The sequence below is a fragment of the Penaeus vannamei genome, chromosome 2 (genome assembly GCF_042767895.1).
Source record: "Penaeus vannamei isolate JL-2024 chromosome 2, ASM4276789v1, whole genome shotgun sequence".
In the NCBI taxonomy this organism is placed as follows: Eukaryota; Metazoa; Arthropoda; class Malacostraca; order Decapoda; family Penaeidae; genus Penaeus; species Penaeus vannamei.
In genome coordinates, this window is record NC_091550.1 from 51,582,445 (window position 1) to 51,599,759 (window position 17,315).

At 34.5% G+C, this 17,315-nt stretch overlaps 1 protein-coding gene across 6 annotated transcripts in view; it reads right to left on the minus strand.

The window, feature by feature from the left end:
- The window catches only part of TfIIFalpha (transcription factor IIFalpha), a 17,707-nt gene extending 794 nt beyond the window's left edge, over window positions 1-16,913 (minus strand). Inside the window, exons 1-12 of one of the 6 annotated variants that reach the window (XM_070134967.1) lie at window positions 16,796-16,913; window positions 11,523-11,557; window positions 11,216-11,350; window positions 8,955-9,089; window positions 8,317-8,487; window positions 6,212-6,330; window positions 5,748-5,882; window positions 5,490-5,601; window positions 4,613-4,830; window positions 4,190-4,276; window positions 804-879; window positions 304-444 (exon numbers count right to left, since the gene is read on the minus strand). In XM_070134967.1, coding sequence (XP_069991068.1) covers window positions 304-444; window positions 804-879; window positions 4,190-4,276; window positions 4,613-4,830; window positions 5,490-5,601; window positions 5,748-5,882; window positions 6,212-6,330; window positions 8,317-8,487; window positions 8,955-9,089; window positions 11,216-11,350; window positions 11,523-11,557; window positions 16,796-16,840 — 1,409 coding nt within the window. In that variant the 5' untranslated portion in view covers window positions 16,841-16,913. Of the gene's footprint in view, window positions 1-303; window positions 445-803; window positions 880-4,189; window positions 4,277-4,612; window positions 4,831-5,489; window positions 5,602-5,747; window positions 5,883-6,211; window positions 6,331-8,316; window positions 8,488-8,954; window positions 9,090-11,215; window positions 11,351-11,522; window positions 11,558-13,634; window positions 13,731-16,795 lie in introns of those variants that run through there. The other 5 variants (XM_070134975.1, XM_070134984.1, XM_070134997.1 and 2 more) reach the window with 5 other exon arrangements.
- Between the last annotated feature and the right edge of the window lie 402 nt (window positions 16,914-17,315).

Here is a 17,315-nt window from a genome sequence, read left to right on the forward strand (position 1 = left end):
AAAAAATATATATTGACACAGAAACAGAAAGTAAAAAAAAAAAAAAAAATAAGACTCAGAAAAATATATGAACCAAGACTGAGAAAGAAAGAAAAAAGAAGAGTTAAATAGAAATAGAAACAGAGTACAAATACAGAGCACAAATGGATTGAGAGATGAGACTGAAGCAGACACAGATACAAAACAAAACAGGTATAGAAAGAGAAAAAGTGAGACACCATACAGCCAACAACCAAAGGCCTTAAATCACCACAAAAGATCAACAGACAAATTTTATTCATGTTTGATACTGCTCTTACTAACCTGCCAGGGGCCACCAAGGGAGTGGAAGACCCAGGTGTTGGGATGTCAGAGCGAGCCTTCTTGGCAAGGCTATCTGATGTGCCTGATTTCCCCAATTTACGCTTGCCAGTCCCATCCTCTTCATTTTTGTCCTTGTCAGACCTGTAGCCATTTAATTAAAAGAATTATTGGTAGGAATGATTCTCTGTTGATTTTTTTTTTTTTTTTTTTTTTTTTTTTTTTTTTTTTTGCAAAAATGCATTTAACAGGCTAGCTTTGATTGGCTGATAGTTATACCAGTCCATTATAGCCAACTTGCCAAATGCATCAGTATAAATGATGTGAATTACTGCTGTGTATTGTCATAAAGGTACAAATTCTAATTGTTATAATACCTGTATCAACTACAATACAATAATAGATATATTATCAATAAAGTATGTCCTTTCTTTGCTTCACATCCTTACACATCACCACAGAAAAATATGTTATGTAACCTACAATACATTTTCTCAACTCACATCTTATCATCTTTATCCTTCTTTTTCTTCTTCTTTTCGTCATCACTGGTGTCAGAGGTCTTGGCATCAGAGTCTGCTGCAAAAAGGAAATATCACTATATTAGTATTTTTTCTTAATTTAAACCTGTTGGATCTGGTTGTGTCACAGATTTTTTTTTTTTTTTCCCCATTTTCCATTGTCCATATCTGTCTTTAGATTTGCTTTATCCAGATGGTAATAGATTATTTTCCTTGCACAGACTTCATATCATCTCTCTATGAAGCAAATAAAATAACATTGTTATTTTTGTCACCTTATTTTTCATAATTTTCAGTTTTCCCTTATACAACCTGCTCTGCCAGTCAGTGGCTAAGAATACCATGCTGAGCCTTTCAGTCATGGTTTAGCCATTTTACATTCCACATTCATTTATCAATGGGAATAATGCAAAAGCCCCCTTCCAAGTTCTAAAGGAGTCTAATCACATTCCAAGAGTTTTTGTGCACTTGTGGTGAGACTTTTCCATCACCCAGGCCTATACACATGACAGCACATTTGCGTCACCCAGCACGTGTCCATTTTGTCCAATGGAGGCATGGTCATGTCACCTGGACCTCAACCCAGATTTTTCCATGACAGGACTGTCATGTCACCCAGATTATTGTGGTTAAATAATATGAGTTTACCTTATCAACATTTTTTTTTCAAAAGTTCTCTAAGCATACCTGTTAAAGTATCTAAAACACATCTGATAGTAATGATTGCAGTGTGATTTCACATACACATACAAATACACATATACACCAGCAAGCATTTTCAAAAATCTCTGTGTTCAGAATACATAAAATGTAAGATAAATAATGTTATAGTAAAAATTTCACTATACTGTGTGATACATCACATCATGAGCCTGATGACATCTAATCACATCATAAGCCAGGTCCCAGTTTATAGGAGTACAGCTGTGAGCCAGACAATAACTCGGTTGTGTAGCAACACATCTTAACACAACCTGACTTTGCAAAAATTTATTCAAAACCTCTAAAAGGCAGCTTCCATGGCAATTTTATGTTATTGTAAGGTATTTCAATCTTGATAAAAAAAGGCAAAGCATGCATAATTTCATAAAAACAGAAAAAGAATAAAGGAAGAATACATATATATATATTCTGTCTTATTTCATCTTTTTTTGAAGAGGGGTCTTGTGTGCAGGAAGAGTAATGATACTGCATCAGGGTCATTAAATGCAGCTTGCACTAACTGTATGCATGCTAAGAGACTTCTGTGTAACAATGGACTAACACACAATACCACTTTGCTTATCACCTCTAGCATCATTATAATAATGATAACTACCTTCACTGTCATTAAAACTACATTAATATTACTGTCACTATGATCCCACACATGAGGTTGTGTGGAAAAGCTTTTTATCAACTGAATACAAAGTCACACGAGCATTTTTTTCAGCAACCAATTTGCGATAGCTACCCTGTTGACAAATTCTCAATTTGCTGGTTACAGGCGAACAGAACAATTGCCTATGGGTTCAATTTCATAGACAAACCTGGCATTCATAGTTGCCTGCAGGTTATTTATCATCTGCTGTAAAAATGGAGGTTCATCGACTACTAAAACAACATATGTGGGTTCCTTCGTGGTTGCACAGAAGAAATAATAAAAATGGGTATCATAATCTGCATCAAGAACTTCATTTGGAGGATAGATATAAGCAAGCTCCTTTAAGGAACTTGGAAGACCCACACTTATGCACAATGATAACATCATTGATACTCTTCATGCATGCTCTGAAAAATATAAGATTATAAAATGCAAAAAAAAAAAAAAAATATATATATATATATATATATATATATATATATATATATATCTATACATATCTATATATACATACATTCATACATCTATATACATACATACATACATACATCTATATATATATATATATATATATATATATATATATATATATATATATATATATATATAAAATATATATATATATTCTTATTATATGTACAGTTTCTTAGCAAACTACAGACTCTCTTGCTATGCCCCCTTCGCCAATTTTTGAGTGATACATACACTTGCTACTACTGTTGATTAGGTAGTAGATCATGCAAATTCGGAAAGTAAGGGAAGTGGAAATGTTAAAATTACAGCCAATTTATGGTTGAAAAACACTTGTGTTACCTCCCCTTAACCTTAACCCATTAATGCCGGTATATTTTGAAGCCAAAAATAAAAAAAATCTGGGCAGCTACAAAATCGGCGGGCAGCCAGCTGCTGCACCGGAGCGCAAGTCCTGATACAGTGTTACACTAGCGGGATGCCCAGCAATGTTTATGCATGTTCTAGAGTACCATCCAGGGGTTAATAACCATGAATATATATATAATAATCATAATGGAAATATCAATGCTGACACTAATAGTACTTCAATTATGATTACCCACTATTTCTACTACTACGACTATTACTACTATTACTACTACTAAAAATAATACTATTGCTTCAACTGCTATAATCATGTGGGCATGATTTGTATTTGAATACAATAAGAATGTAATTTTCCCCCCTATTACAAACTTCAAAACATATTATTTATTATTACTTTTTTTAATAACCTAGCTCAACAGGTCTTTTTATGTAACTTAAACATATTCAAAAATGCAAAAAAATCAAACTTTCAGACATATAGTTTGTTAGAAAATTTTGCATAAAAAATAATCCTTTCAGTGTGGCAGATAATGAACATATAAAACTAGAATCAATTCTTGGATGCTGTTCATACAAGGCCCTTAAGAAAATTTCATGATGAGCAGGGCACAGCTAGAAAGGCCAAATGTGATCCTTACTCAAGATGGTCAGTCAAATGCACATAATTAACCATTCTTCATACAGTCAGGGAAGAATAAGAAGAAGAATAAGAATAAGAAGCTCAGAGAACAAATACCTATACCAAGGCAATAGGATCACTGATGCAATAAAAAATATTCCCACCTGAAGAATTACATTAAAATCACCTTTCTCAAGTACACCGGGGATATCCGTAAATATAAACTCCTTGGCAGAGGTGATAAAGGTAATGCCTTGGTAATAGGGTCATTTATGCAATCACTCAAAAAATTCCTGGATCCAGATCATGATCAGGATTACCAGCAAAATTTAATAGAATCTAAGTTAAACTAAAACACACCTCTGGTAAAAATATCATAAAAATCTGTTCATAACTTCTTGTGTTATCCTACTAATCAACCAACCAATGGGACCAAAAACATAACCTCCTTGGCAGAGGAAATCTATAAATGCTAAGTGATAATGATTGGTACTCCCATGTTCAATTACAATCTTACAATATCCTACTAGAGAAATAAAAATTGACCTTGCCAATACTGTAAGCACTGCCATGTAATAGTTTCCAATCTCAGCTCTGTAATGCATTGCTCTATCCTACTTGACAGTAAAATATCTGGAATTAAAGGGTACTGTTATTTGCTTGCATTGTATTTAACAATGTAAAGTTTTAAACTTTATCTATCAATATTAACAAAAAAAATATTGGAAAAAAATAGGAAAAAATTGTTCCTAGGTTAAAAATTAAGTAAAAAAAAAACAGACTCTCAGGCAAATAAATAATCAAAATCTTTATTAACCAAAAAATATTGGAAAAAAATAGGAAAATTGTTCTTAGGTTAAAAATTAAGTAAAAAAAAACAGACTCTCAGGCAAATAAATTGGTAACTTTCTGGGTATCTGCCTACCCCAAAAACATATGAAACATGAAGCAACATTGACAAGCGCTCACCTTGATCTTTCTTCTTATCCTTTTTCTTCTTCTTCTTCTTTTTCTTCTCCTTCTCCTCCTTCTCCTCCCCTTCCTTTTTCTCCTCATCCTCCTCCTCTTTCTCCTTCTCCTTCTCCTCCTCTTCCTCATCTTCAGAGCCTAGGAGTTTCCTCAGGGCATCTGCTTCATCAACTCCTGCCAACTCCTTGGTGACAACCTCATCATTTGCAGCTTCAGAGCTGTGGGATAGAGAGAATTGCGTTAGGAGGAGGGAGAGAGGTAAATATAATAATTATTTTGAAGTTGTTCCTCACATTGATAGCCCGCCTCATGCAATATCACAAAACACACGATCGCTCATCTAAAACGCATTTCTTCTCAGCATCTTAGCACAATATCCTCAACAGTAATCACACACAAAACTAATGATACTATTAAAATTTACAGGTGGATCATTTTAACAAACTGGCATTGGGCACTGTCTATTGTGCTCTTATTTTGTGAATTTTGTGTACCCACTGATGGCCACACTAGCCCAAAGTCATCAAAAGCATGCGAAACATAAAAAGAAAGGAAAAAATTACAAACAAAACCTGGGGAAATCTATTACCCTTCTCAGAGAAATAAGAAGGAAAAGGCGAAGAAAAAGAAAAGAAAAAAATACATCAATTATCAAATAAAAGACAGACATGATTGGCAAGCCCGACTTTTAACATTTTAAAGCACTTCGTCCCTCTCTAAAACACACAATCTCGTAAAAGCAGACTTCATGGCATTCTCTCTCTCTCTCTCTCTCTCTTTCACACACACACACACACACGCAAACACACACACGCAAACACACACACACAAACACACACAAAATAAAAAAAGCAAAATCATTTGGCATCCAACTTACTCTGAAGAATCACTTGAGATATAATCGTGCTCAGCCCCATCATTGTATTCATCACTCTCCTCCAGGCAATCTTCTTCACTGTCTCCATCTGGATTCTTCTTCTTCTTTCCCCCTGAAAGATAAGAGAATGTGCTCTGTCAAACATAACAAGATGGCTAAACATAAAAATAAATTGAAGGTCACAGATTTATTCCTTTTACAATACACTTCACAAAAACAGGACTTCTGACAAAACGTGACAGGCCGGTTGATGCTTACCATGTTGGTGTCTGCCTTTGGACTGAACTTTCTTTCTCTTCTTCTTTTGCATTTCCCGTTCCTCTTCATCAATTTCTTCATTGCTCCCTGACTCATCATCAGACATCCAATCATCCATTTCTGACAGTCTCAAGTCTGTAATGAATGACCATCCAGTGTAACATTGCTCCATTTACATGCTCTTGGTTCTTCTATTTCTTTAATTTCATAAAGAATTACCCAAAGTAGGCTTGCACAATACCTTACATTTTTCTTCACTAATAACTGTAGGCTATCTGAGCAAGACTAAGTTATTAAATATGTGTATGTGTGTGCGTGCGTGTGCGTGCGTGTGCGTGCGTGTGTGTGTGTGTGTGTGTGTGTGTGTGTGTGTGTGTGTGTGTGTGTGTGTGTGTATGTGTGTGCGTGCGTGTGCGTGCGTGTGCGTGCGTGTGTGTGTGTTTGAAACGAGATTTGTCCCTTACTCTTGCTTGAGGATCCCTTCTTCTTTGTGGCCTCTTCTCCTTCCTCTCCTTCCTCTCCTCCATCTTTCTTAAGTTTCTTCTGGTACATCACTGAGAAGTAGTTCATAATTTTGTCGCGCCTGTTCAAAAAACACAATTGGGTTGTTTAGGGTCATCTGGCTTTTTCCTGCCAAAGTCAAAGTTATATATATTTTTGAAAAGCTTTCACATAGGTAAATCTCCGTTGAGTGCCAACCAATACGCAGAATCTTCAGAGAGGCTTGACATTTTTTTCGTATATCTTCAAAAATGACCTTTACATAATTCAGCATAAGTAGCGAGTGGCTTGTACGCCAGGCACGCAAACACTCATGAGTGGTGACAAGACTCTGTGCCTTGCCTTTGCAAAGTGTTTTTATGTAACCCCCCCTCCCTCATTTTCCAATGGCCATATTTGTCTCGTAATTCGCTTTATCCAGATGGCAACAGATTATGTTCCTTGCAGATTCCATATCATCTCTTTATATTGTAAATATTTCAGTGCAAGAAAAAAGAAAGAAAGAAAGAAAAAAAGTGTAACATTTGGTTATTTATGTCATCTATCTTATTTTTTCATAATTATCAATCTTCCGTAATACAACCTGCACCACTTGCCACAGCAGTCAGGAATACAAAGGTGTCCTCCCTATAGCCAGCACTCTTCCAGTCACCTTACATTCGACATTCGTTTATTGATGGGAATAATGTAAAAGCCCCCATCTAAGAGCCAAATGAATCTAATCACACTCCAAGAAGTCTGCGCACTCATGGCGAGTCTTTCCCATCAACCTAACCTTTGCTCACAATGGCATGTTCGTGCCAACATGCCCCTGGAGAGCAAATATGTACAAATATGTACATATCTGTAAATATTTCTATCAAAAATTAGAAAAAAAGTAAAACCACACCACTTCCTTCACACAGTAAACTGCCACACACAAGTAGTAATATGGAGTTTATATTACAATATATCAGTAACATAGAACATATATGGCTACAATAAGCCTGGTGGAAAGGATAGACGTATGGCAGAACTCGCCAGAATGAGAGCTGTACAGCGAATTCTGGCATCATAAATGAGTGGTTAACAAGAGAAACAAAATGTAAAGCAATTTCCTTGTCTAGCCAGTAACCAAAAATAAGAACACAATGAGTGCTGACAACTCAGGCAGCCACATCACTTGTCCAAAGTGTTGAGCAATAGTACATGCTGGACACCACTAATCTGACGTTATTGTTATGATATTCAAATAATAAATCTACATAAAATTCATATGTTTTATATATATAACAAATCTTCAAATTATTGTTCTCAGCAGCTAAATATGAGTTTGGATCCTTTTTTGTTACCTTACTGACACTTATTTTCTAACTTCAAATAATCCTATAAGTATGCTTGTATGTGTCATTTATTAATTTAATTCTCCTGTTCTGCCTTATATGCTTAAATTGATCATAATAAACACAATCAAATAAAAGCTGAATTAAAATGTTTGTCCAGGAAATATTGATGTTCCTGATAGGTATTATGAGAAATACACACAATTAATTTTTTTTCTCTCTCTCTTTTTTCTTTTTATGTATCTATTGTTTAAAAAATATCAATATGGTGAAAATTGAATTAATCCTGCTTCAGAATGTGTTCTGAAATAAATTTTCTTATATTCTTTGATATTCACATACAATTAATTTTTTTGGTGTAAATAAAACTTGAAACAGGAGTTAATAGCAATATTTTTCCAATGCTGGCTTCATTTTTACACCAAATTTGATGTACTATATATCTTTTTGAATGGGTGATGCCCTTTTTTATATAATTTCTTGTTTCTTCTAACAATTTAAATAGCATATGAAAAAAACTACAAAATGAGGTATAATTCATTCTCTTTTGAGATAAAATGCAGCCACTATCAATAATAAATAATCTTACTTTCAGCCTCTATTCTTGTTTCATGGCTTAAAATCAAAATTTGTGAAAATATTTTCTTGAAAATTGAGGTTTGAGATCCGTCAAAAATATGAACATAAGGGTGTAACGTTGAAATTCTTAACTTAAAACAAACACACACACTTAAAAAAAGACTGACCTTTCAAACTCCTTTTCTGCTTCCTCTGCATTGAGGGCCTTGTACCTAGGAACAAGACTGAACTTATACCACTCTTCGACAGGGTACGCTTCAAAGGCCCCATCTTTACCCTGCATAAACACATACCACGAGGAGTTCTCCGAGACACCACCTTCTCTGATTCCTTTATATCTGTAAAGTAAAATCTGATATGAGGCAGGCAAAAGAAAATACATTCTTTCAAAATTCTCTTCCTGTATCACCAATGTATTTACTATATCCAAAATCAATATTTACAACAAAAAAACACTGAACACATAAATACAGCTTTGTAAGACTTATTCTCCAAAATCTTCCTCCCTTTTATGGAAATAAATAATAAAAATAACCTTTTTATAAATATCTAAAATTCTAAAAACATGAAAATCCGCACTTCATTTCATAGATAATACTGTGAAATACTATTAAAGAGAAACACTTAAATGAATTCCATAAGCAATAATTAACATCTAAAAAGGAAAAAAAATAAAAATAAATAAAATAAAATAAAATAAATAAATAAATAAATACAAAGGAAATAGTATCAAAAACTCAGTTCATAAATCAACAAAATAACAAAAAATGCATTTTCAATACAAATCTGATAACACAGCACCCACTTTTTTCCATTCTTTCCACCAACATGAAGGATCCACGGCTGGTCTTCTGGTCGGTATTTCTTCATGTGGATGCCATATTTCTTTCGCCTTGCCTCTTCTCTCTGGTCACGGCCGAACTCAGACCCTGCCCCATACCTGAGAGAGAACAAGTATTTAATTGCATAAATCTATTCTTGACAGAAAGTATACAAAGCAGAGGAGAACGAAACATGCTTGCTATACCCTAATGAAAATGTATCCTCATGGTAATGGCAAATGCTGACTGGTAGCAAGCCTGAGAATTAAATGGGACTGCGCTATCCATGCCAGAAAAGGACAGATTCTGTTATATACCTAGAAAACTTATACATCTTTTGGGAGAATGGTAGATAGTAACAAATGACTAAAGACTTATGGTATTTGCTTAATATGCTGAGATGAAAGAGGACATGCTACTTATTATAATAAAATGATAATTGCTGACAGAATATATGACAGATGCTAAAAATATTTACAAAAAGTGATATGGGAAGGGGGAAATGCTTACTAGCTAGTCAATTTAGTATCATTTAAGCTGCTTTAACACCAAATGGCCACATAGTATGTGGCAAGTTGCAAGTGAAGCATGGCACGGCAATTTCAGATCAAGGTTGCACATGGCAAGTGTTAGGCTGCTTTCACTCGTTCACAATGACATCATTGGAGAATATTGATGTTATTATTCTCCTAAGTCCTTAATAATCTTCAGACAACCATTTGACACTTGGAGGAACAAAGTGGAGGACACCCCTGGAGAATGTGAGGCAAACTTGTTCTGGGGTAACAGCAGAAACTACTGCACATCAATGATCACTATGATACAAAATTCAAAACAAAGAATTGAACTAATACCCTGAAAATACATGTATGGATTTTTTTTCACAGAATATTTTGATAATTTGACCATGGAGAGAATATTTATTGTACTGTGGTAATGTTGCATCATGCAAACACTAGTATTTCTCCACAGTTTATACAAATGTTATGCTAAATGGTTCATTGTCTGGAAAAGGTATAGTTGTGAACAAGAGCAGGCACACATTGCATTGTCTCCACCTGCAAGACTCATTGAAGCTTCACTCACTGGGCAAACCAAGTGTTTTCAAATGTGTTTGTTGAAAATATGTCTAGACACTTTAAACTACTCTTTGAATGCCACACATCTAAAAGTTTTTCTTTTTATCATATGTCATTTAATTTCAAAAATCTATATTATCTTGGCTAATAATAACTTTGGATGTAAAATCTTAATTACAATCTGACAACACTGTCCATGGTAGCAGATCACATACAGAAAAAGAACGGACAAGTCAAATCTTAGCACCACATGCAGGTTGTACCTGGCACGTGTGAAGTCCTACGCAACTCCTATGTGACACGGTTCATATATTTCCAGATGTTCGATTTCAAATGGCGTACCATGTGGCATGCAATATTCAGTAAGCCAGCTTGGTGTAAAAGTAGCCTTGCATGTAAAGAAGACCTACTCTTATAAAACAACTGCATAAACAAAGTCTCTCAATCAACACATTGGTGCCAGGTACATGAACTGTATTTTTGTTTGATGAACCACTTGCTGTTGGGGATATCAAGTGCGTACATACCATGCCCATTGTGTGTGTTAAATTTAGTAATTGTGTTTACATATAGATGGATCCACAAGTACTAAGTCACCAATAAGCTAATTACGCAAACTAACTGTCTTCCTGTTTACCCTTTTCATTGATTTTTAATATCATTTTCTAGCATTTAATACTGCTGTTAGTAATGTCAGAAACAATATGTTTATTATAATGATTTATAACAAAAGTAACAGTGTCAATATTGAGAACATTAGTAAAAAAAAAAAATCTGCTTTTTCATGGAAAAGTGTTGTCACAAGATCTACTAATTGATTCCTTTGTAGATAAGCTCTCACAGAGCCATCTATGTGAAGAAACAATTATCTAAGCATTGCCAAAAGGAATGCAACATTTTCCCATCGACATTGGGTTAAGTTTGTTCGCATATGGATAGTTCATTAAGGAGTTTTTGTTTCGGTTACTGTTATCATTATTAATTCTATTAGTTTTATCAATATCATTAATAACATGATCATGTTATTAGCAACATTAAAAGTAATAACAATAAAATCCTTTCTTCCAAAAATTTAAACAATGGGTATAGGTGTGATTCAAAAACAAGAAAACAAACAAACAGTAGTGGACAGTGCATGCACTCTCAGCTTGAAAGTTCTGTCTTACTTGGGCATCTCATCATCCAAGCTCTTGAACTCCTTCATGTTGTTCTCTCTCTCCATCTTGGTGTGATTCCATGTTTTGAAGTCCACCCCCAAGGCTGTGTGAAATCGCATCACATTGTATTTCTTTTTGAGGGACCTGTTGAGATATTTTATAATTAGTCAATTGGTATCCTAAAGTTCCTCTTCTATTGGTACAAAAGTTATATATGCTGATTCAGAAGATATACACAGTCAAGCTCTTTATCTTAAAGTACATCAGTTGATTTTTGTATATAGCACAAAAACAAACTTCAAACCATTACACTTACTTTGGTACTCTTACTGTGTACTCCATACCTGCAGGCTAAAACAAATACAAGGCCTAAATTAGTGGAACATTTATTACTGCTAATAGCATAGTGAGTAATCATGAAAAAGGACATTCAGGCAAAGGTTTAATTTTAACCAATTTTGATAGAAAGTTTGACTTTGGCTAAAGATTCCTTATGATCAATATTGGTAAAAAGGTTTATTTGGTTTAATTTGGGCTTAAGGTTCAACTGGATTAAATAAAGCATAAGTTTATTTGTATTAATCTAGAAAAAAAAGAATAAATAAATAACATAGTGGGAAATTTGATTTAGACAAAAATGTCCATTTGGATTAATTTTGAGGTATAAGTTGAAGACACCAATCTGCGTAGATAGAGGGAAATGGACACCGCCATCTTATACAGCGGAAGAAATATAGTGGGAAAGAACATAGTTTAAGCTGCAGCGGCCTTATAGTCACTGCTAAATGACGAAAATATAATGCACGGTTGCCACACAAAGTTCAGCAACTTGTTTACCTTGCCAGGAATAAGAAAACACTAATTACTGCGATGTCCGAACTAGTTCTTGTCTTACTACATGGTTGTCAAAACAATATTTTGCTAATTATCAGTGTATGCTGTTACACATTTATGCTTTTAAAGTCTTTTATTAATGTTATTATACTTCATTTGCATATTTTAAGATTTATCTATACCCTTTTTTAGAATTGTGCACATCTAGTGTTTCACACTTTCTTTCGCCAGACACAGGTTGACACCCCACTCATTTCGAGTTAGAACGCTGGTGAGAAATGTGGTGTTTCCAGTGTTGTGTTGATTTCGGGTTATTTTAAGACTTATACAGTGGCAACGAAGAATAATTAGGCTTTAGTAACCATCCCAGATTAATATCTGGGCCCATCAAGAGCTCCAAGTGAGGAAAAAAGTTATTAAAATTGAAGCAATCCTGACGGTACGAAGAAGCAACAAAAGTTTAACGTTTCCAGATATAAAGGTATTTGGTTTATCATTTTACAGTGTGAATGCAGCTCTATCTTTCACTACATACTGAGGTGAAGAGAATGTGTCCTGAGGGGTGTTGCCCCCCATCAACCCTCTCCTCAGACAGTGCCCGAAGGGCACACTTAGTCATGGCAACTAAAATTGATATATTAGGCTAGTTTATTGGTCAATACTTTTTTGGGGGGTTTGGAACGTGTAAATTCCTGTAGAGTTTTGCCGAAAGGTAGGTTGGGTTCCCATAGTTTTTGAAATCTGGCGCATTAGCCTACAGAATTTCAACGATGGCAGTTACATCAGTAGAGTTTAAGTGACCAATTTTAAGCAATTTTTGTGCTGGTTTTACTCATCTTTTATTCTTCTTCTTCTTATTCAAGCTTGTTTTACCCCATAATTTCCCTGATATACTTCATGCCCTCCCCTGTTAACTGGACTATCAAATCAAGATTGTCGATGGAGATGGTACTCAATCTCCTGAACGATTCATTAGCAAAAGAAACAATGCCGAAAATCAAAGAAATCATCTGCTCTCTGTAACAAATACCAATTTTGATAAAAGTTTCATCTGGTTAAATTTTTGGCAAAGGGTTCATTTGGATTGGGTCTACAGAGACCTCACATTAATTTTTCAAGACTATTCAATATAAAAGCCATAAAAGGGACCAAAAAAAAAAAAACTGAAATCACTGGGGTCAAATAATTTCAACATTCATAGCATTTCCCAATCCCTTTGTACTGTAAACTTCAGGACACCAAAAGAAATTGAATGATCATTAGTACGAAAAATTGCACCAAGTTTCTCCTTCACATTTTTATCAATATCCCTTTTCAACTACTTTCCACCACAACACTGATGACTTTGACACTTGAGAAAATATTATGAGAATAGCCAATACTCTGTAAATCTATAAGATCGTGTACACAGATGTGCGATTTTCTGTCTGGACTGTCTCGTGTCTTTAGTTTGTTGTTGTCAATATTTGTAACACAAATTATACAATAATTCTTAAACGTAAATGATATTCAACACAAATATTGTTTATTCGCTGTAAAAACTGGATGAATACGTAAGTTTTCGATAAAAATGCAAAAAATACGACTGTCTTACCAGAGATGCGATGAGAATGCTTTACGAAGAGCGATCTCTCCTGAAGTGTAATTATAAATACAGGTTGAGTTATGGACATTCAATCTTTGTATTTGCTGACGCCATAATAAATGTTCGTTTTATTTGAGGAATTATATATAAATGTTAATTCTGGAAAGTAATTGTCTGCTAATGTAAACATGAAATCCAAGAAATTGTATTTGTTATATGTGCGGATTTCTATGTGACAAATAATCTCTATTACAAAACCTGGAAATGATTTAAGCCTCAACCCGTACAATTCAAAAGCCATTGCAATATTGAAAAAAAGAACGAATTACAACTTCAAAATATTTTGAGACCATGAAATAATGACCGATTATATATAACAATGAAAATAAAAGCTTTACGACATGTTTGTCAGAGGTTACCAAAATGTAATATATGTTACATCCTCTTTCCTCTCTCTCGATAAATCTATATATAGATACGTACACCCAGAACTGCATATGCTACATAGGATAAATGATTACGGACTTCATTAAGTATTTGCCCATCTTTCCCCACTTATATATATATATATATATATATATATATATATATATATATATATATATATATATACATTGTCATTTTCGTCTCATATATTATGCACACGTAATAGGGTATACGGAACCTTCCTTACCCTCAATACTATATATACATATAAAAATATTAACTAAAAATAATGTTTTGTTCTCTTGGTAATTGGTATTGGCCTCCTGTAGCCTCCATTGGTAAATAGTAATAGCCTCATTCTTCTCCAAGATCTGGGCACAGCATCAAGTTGCTGAGTTTGCTGCTCAAACCAGATTGAGCCGGTGCCCGCTCACTCCTCATCTCACTCAGGCATGGAACTTCAGGTCAGGCTCGTGCACACGCTTCTAAGTCTCATTTGTATTGGGTCACTTGCTTGACGAGCTTGGCTTGCTGCTGCAGTATATGTGTACATGAACGTCTCTCTCTCTCTCTCTCTCTCTCTCTCTCTCTCTCTCTCTCTCTCTCTCTCTCTCTCTCTCTCTCTCTCTCTCTCTCTCTCTCTCTCTCTCTCTCTCTCTCTCTTTCCATGTGTGTGTGTGTGAGTGTGTGTGTGTGTGTGTGTGTGTGTGTGTGTGTGTGTATGTGTGTGTGTGTGTGTGTGTGTGTGTGTGTGTGTGTGTGTGTGTGTGTCTGTGTGCGTGTATGTGTCTGTGTATATTTGTGTATATGTATATATGTGTATATGTATGTACACACACACACTAACACACACATACACACACACACACACACACACACACACACATATATATATATATATATATATATATATATATATATATATATATATATATATATATATATATATATATATATATATATATATATATATATATATGTATGTATGTATGCATATCCATACATACATATACATATACATGTATATACATACATTCATACACACTCACACACACACACACACACACACACACACACACACACACATATATATATATATATATATATATATATATATATACATATATTTATACATATACATATATATGTATATATGCACATGCACACATACACTCACAGACATATACAAACTATACATACTGAATCGTTTAAAAATGCTTTCCAGCTTTCCAGCTCGTAAAACAGCAATTACCGAATAATTACCGAAAACTGAAAAAAAAATGTCTCTCATAAGATATTACATCCCCATCAAGATTACCAGAAAGTAACGGCCTTACGTAATGGCGTTACAAGTAATGGTATTATTTCCTCAAGCGGTAGCAACAGTAACAACAATAGTAGTAACAGTAGTAACATGACTAAAATTTTATGATAATAATAACAATGAAAAACAATTTAATAATATATATGCATATATAAATATGTATATATATGATTCTCTCTAGTAATTCTTGTGAGCTGTTAAGGAATCCATGTCATAAATCTTTGTCACAACCCCTTAAATGACCTTTTTAGCGACACCGTCAACGATTCTAAATATAAAACTAATCAGACCTCAGCGTCCATACCCTTCGAGCCACATATCATAGAATCAGAACATAAAATTCAAATATTTATGGTGATGTTCGCATGAAATTAATTTGCATGCCATTGTTTTGATTTGGGTATGGCCAAAGTCGGTCATCAAACATAAACACTTTTGCGAGAATTGTGCTCATTGTTATCAAAACTTAAGAAAAATTAAATCAAAGATGCAGTAAACAACTTCTGAAATCCCCCGTAAATAACACCGGATATGAAGATAACTGGGATAAGAAAATCCTCACTCTCTTTCTATCTATGCATTTGGATCTAACTACACGCACACGCACGCACACACATGCATGTACATGTATGTGTCAATTATCATTAGCATCACATCTAAATAATAAGGTCGATAGTTATGTTGTCCATTCAATTATCACTTATTACTTTTTATGAAATTCTGATTAACAGAAACATATACATTAGATACAGATTACTATTCTAGCAAATCCAACAAAAACAAAAGTTCTTGCAAGTGCAGTATATTAGAAATGCTCTTGCGTCTGAACCAAGTGATCAATTTAATTCTTTGTTAGGGAGTAAACAAGTACTGTTTTGATCTTTTTGCGTGAACTTAGCTCTCACATGTAGCGTGTACTTTTTTAATTATATGTAGATATAGGAGTAATTCCCCCCCCCAAAAAAAAAGTTTGGGGGGGGGGTTTGTTTCTTGTATTTTTTTTCGAGTTTCATATAACAAGGAAAACGAATTGAATCCGACTTGGAGTCAAGGTAAGTGTCCGAGAGAAAAATTGATTGTCACGTATCACCATGATCATATTATTCATATTCGTCATGACACGTCACTCAAAATGCAAGACAGCAAATTTACATTTTCTCTGAGAATCATTCCCTGCGTTCACATGAGCTTTTCTGGCTTAAAACGCTCAGGGTGAACGATTTCGCCGCACAATGTACAGTGAGAGTTGACTTTCTTTCCTGATTGAGAATGTAATAAGGACTCGAAACTGATGAAGACGATCTCTATATATCACACATATTCATATGACTAACCAAGATGGAAAGCAGTTCAGACAGATTATACTTTCGAGGCTCTCACGGCGGCCATTTTAGTCGCCTTACAAACCCCCAACCCTCACCTGGTGCACCAAGTAGTACATCGCGAAACATTCTGTGACGTCCATAGCTCGGTTGGTTTTGTCGCACAGTGCACGGTGTCATAGGAATCGGTGCGGTTCTGAAGTCGGCTTGCTCTTGTGTCCGCCGAAGCATAGGCCTATAGTTGCATTTGCAGTGAACCCTTGTTTTTGGCGGGGGTTACGTTCCTAAAAGTACCCGTGAGAGGCGAAATCCGTGAAGTAATAACATTTTTTAACAATCATTATACAGTGAAATACTCTACAATACATTGAAACCAAAGAACAAAACCTCTCTACAGGCTCAAGCATTTGTTTAACAAATAAAAGTACTGTATAAATGTTTATTTTTTTTTTTTTACAAATAACTACTGTACTGTAAAATAATAATTATAATCATCAATACGAACTGAAGGCTTCATGGGTTTTAGAGAAAATTTGCAAACTTAAATTTGGCAAGCTGTTTTATGTACATGTACATATTAAACCATAACGTTATTGACACAGGTAGAGAAGAAGCGGA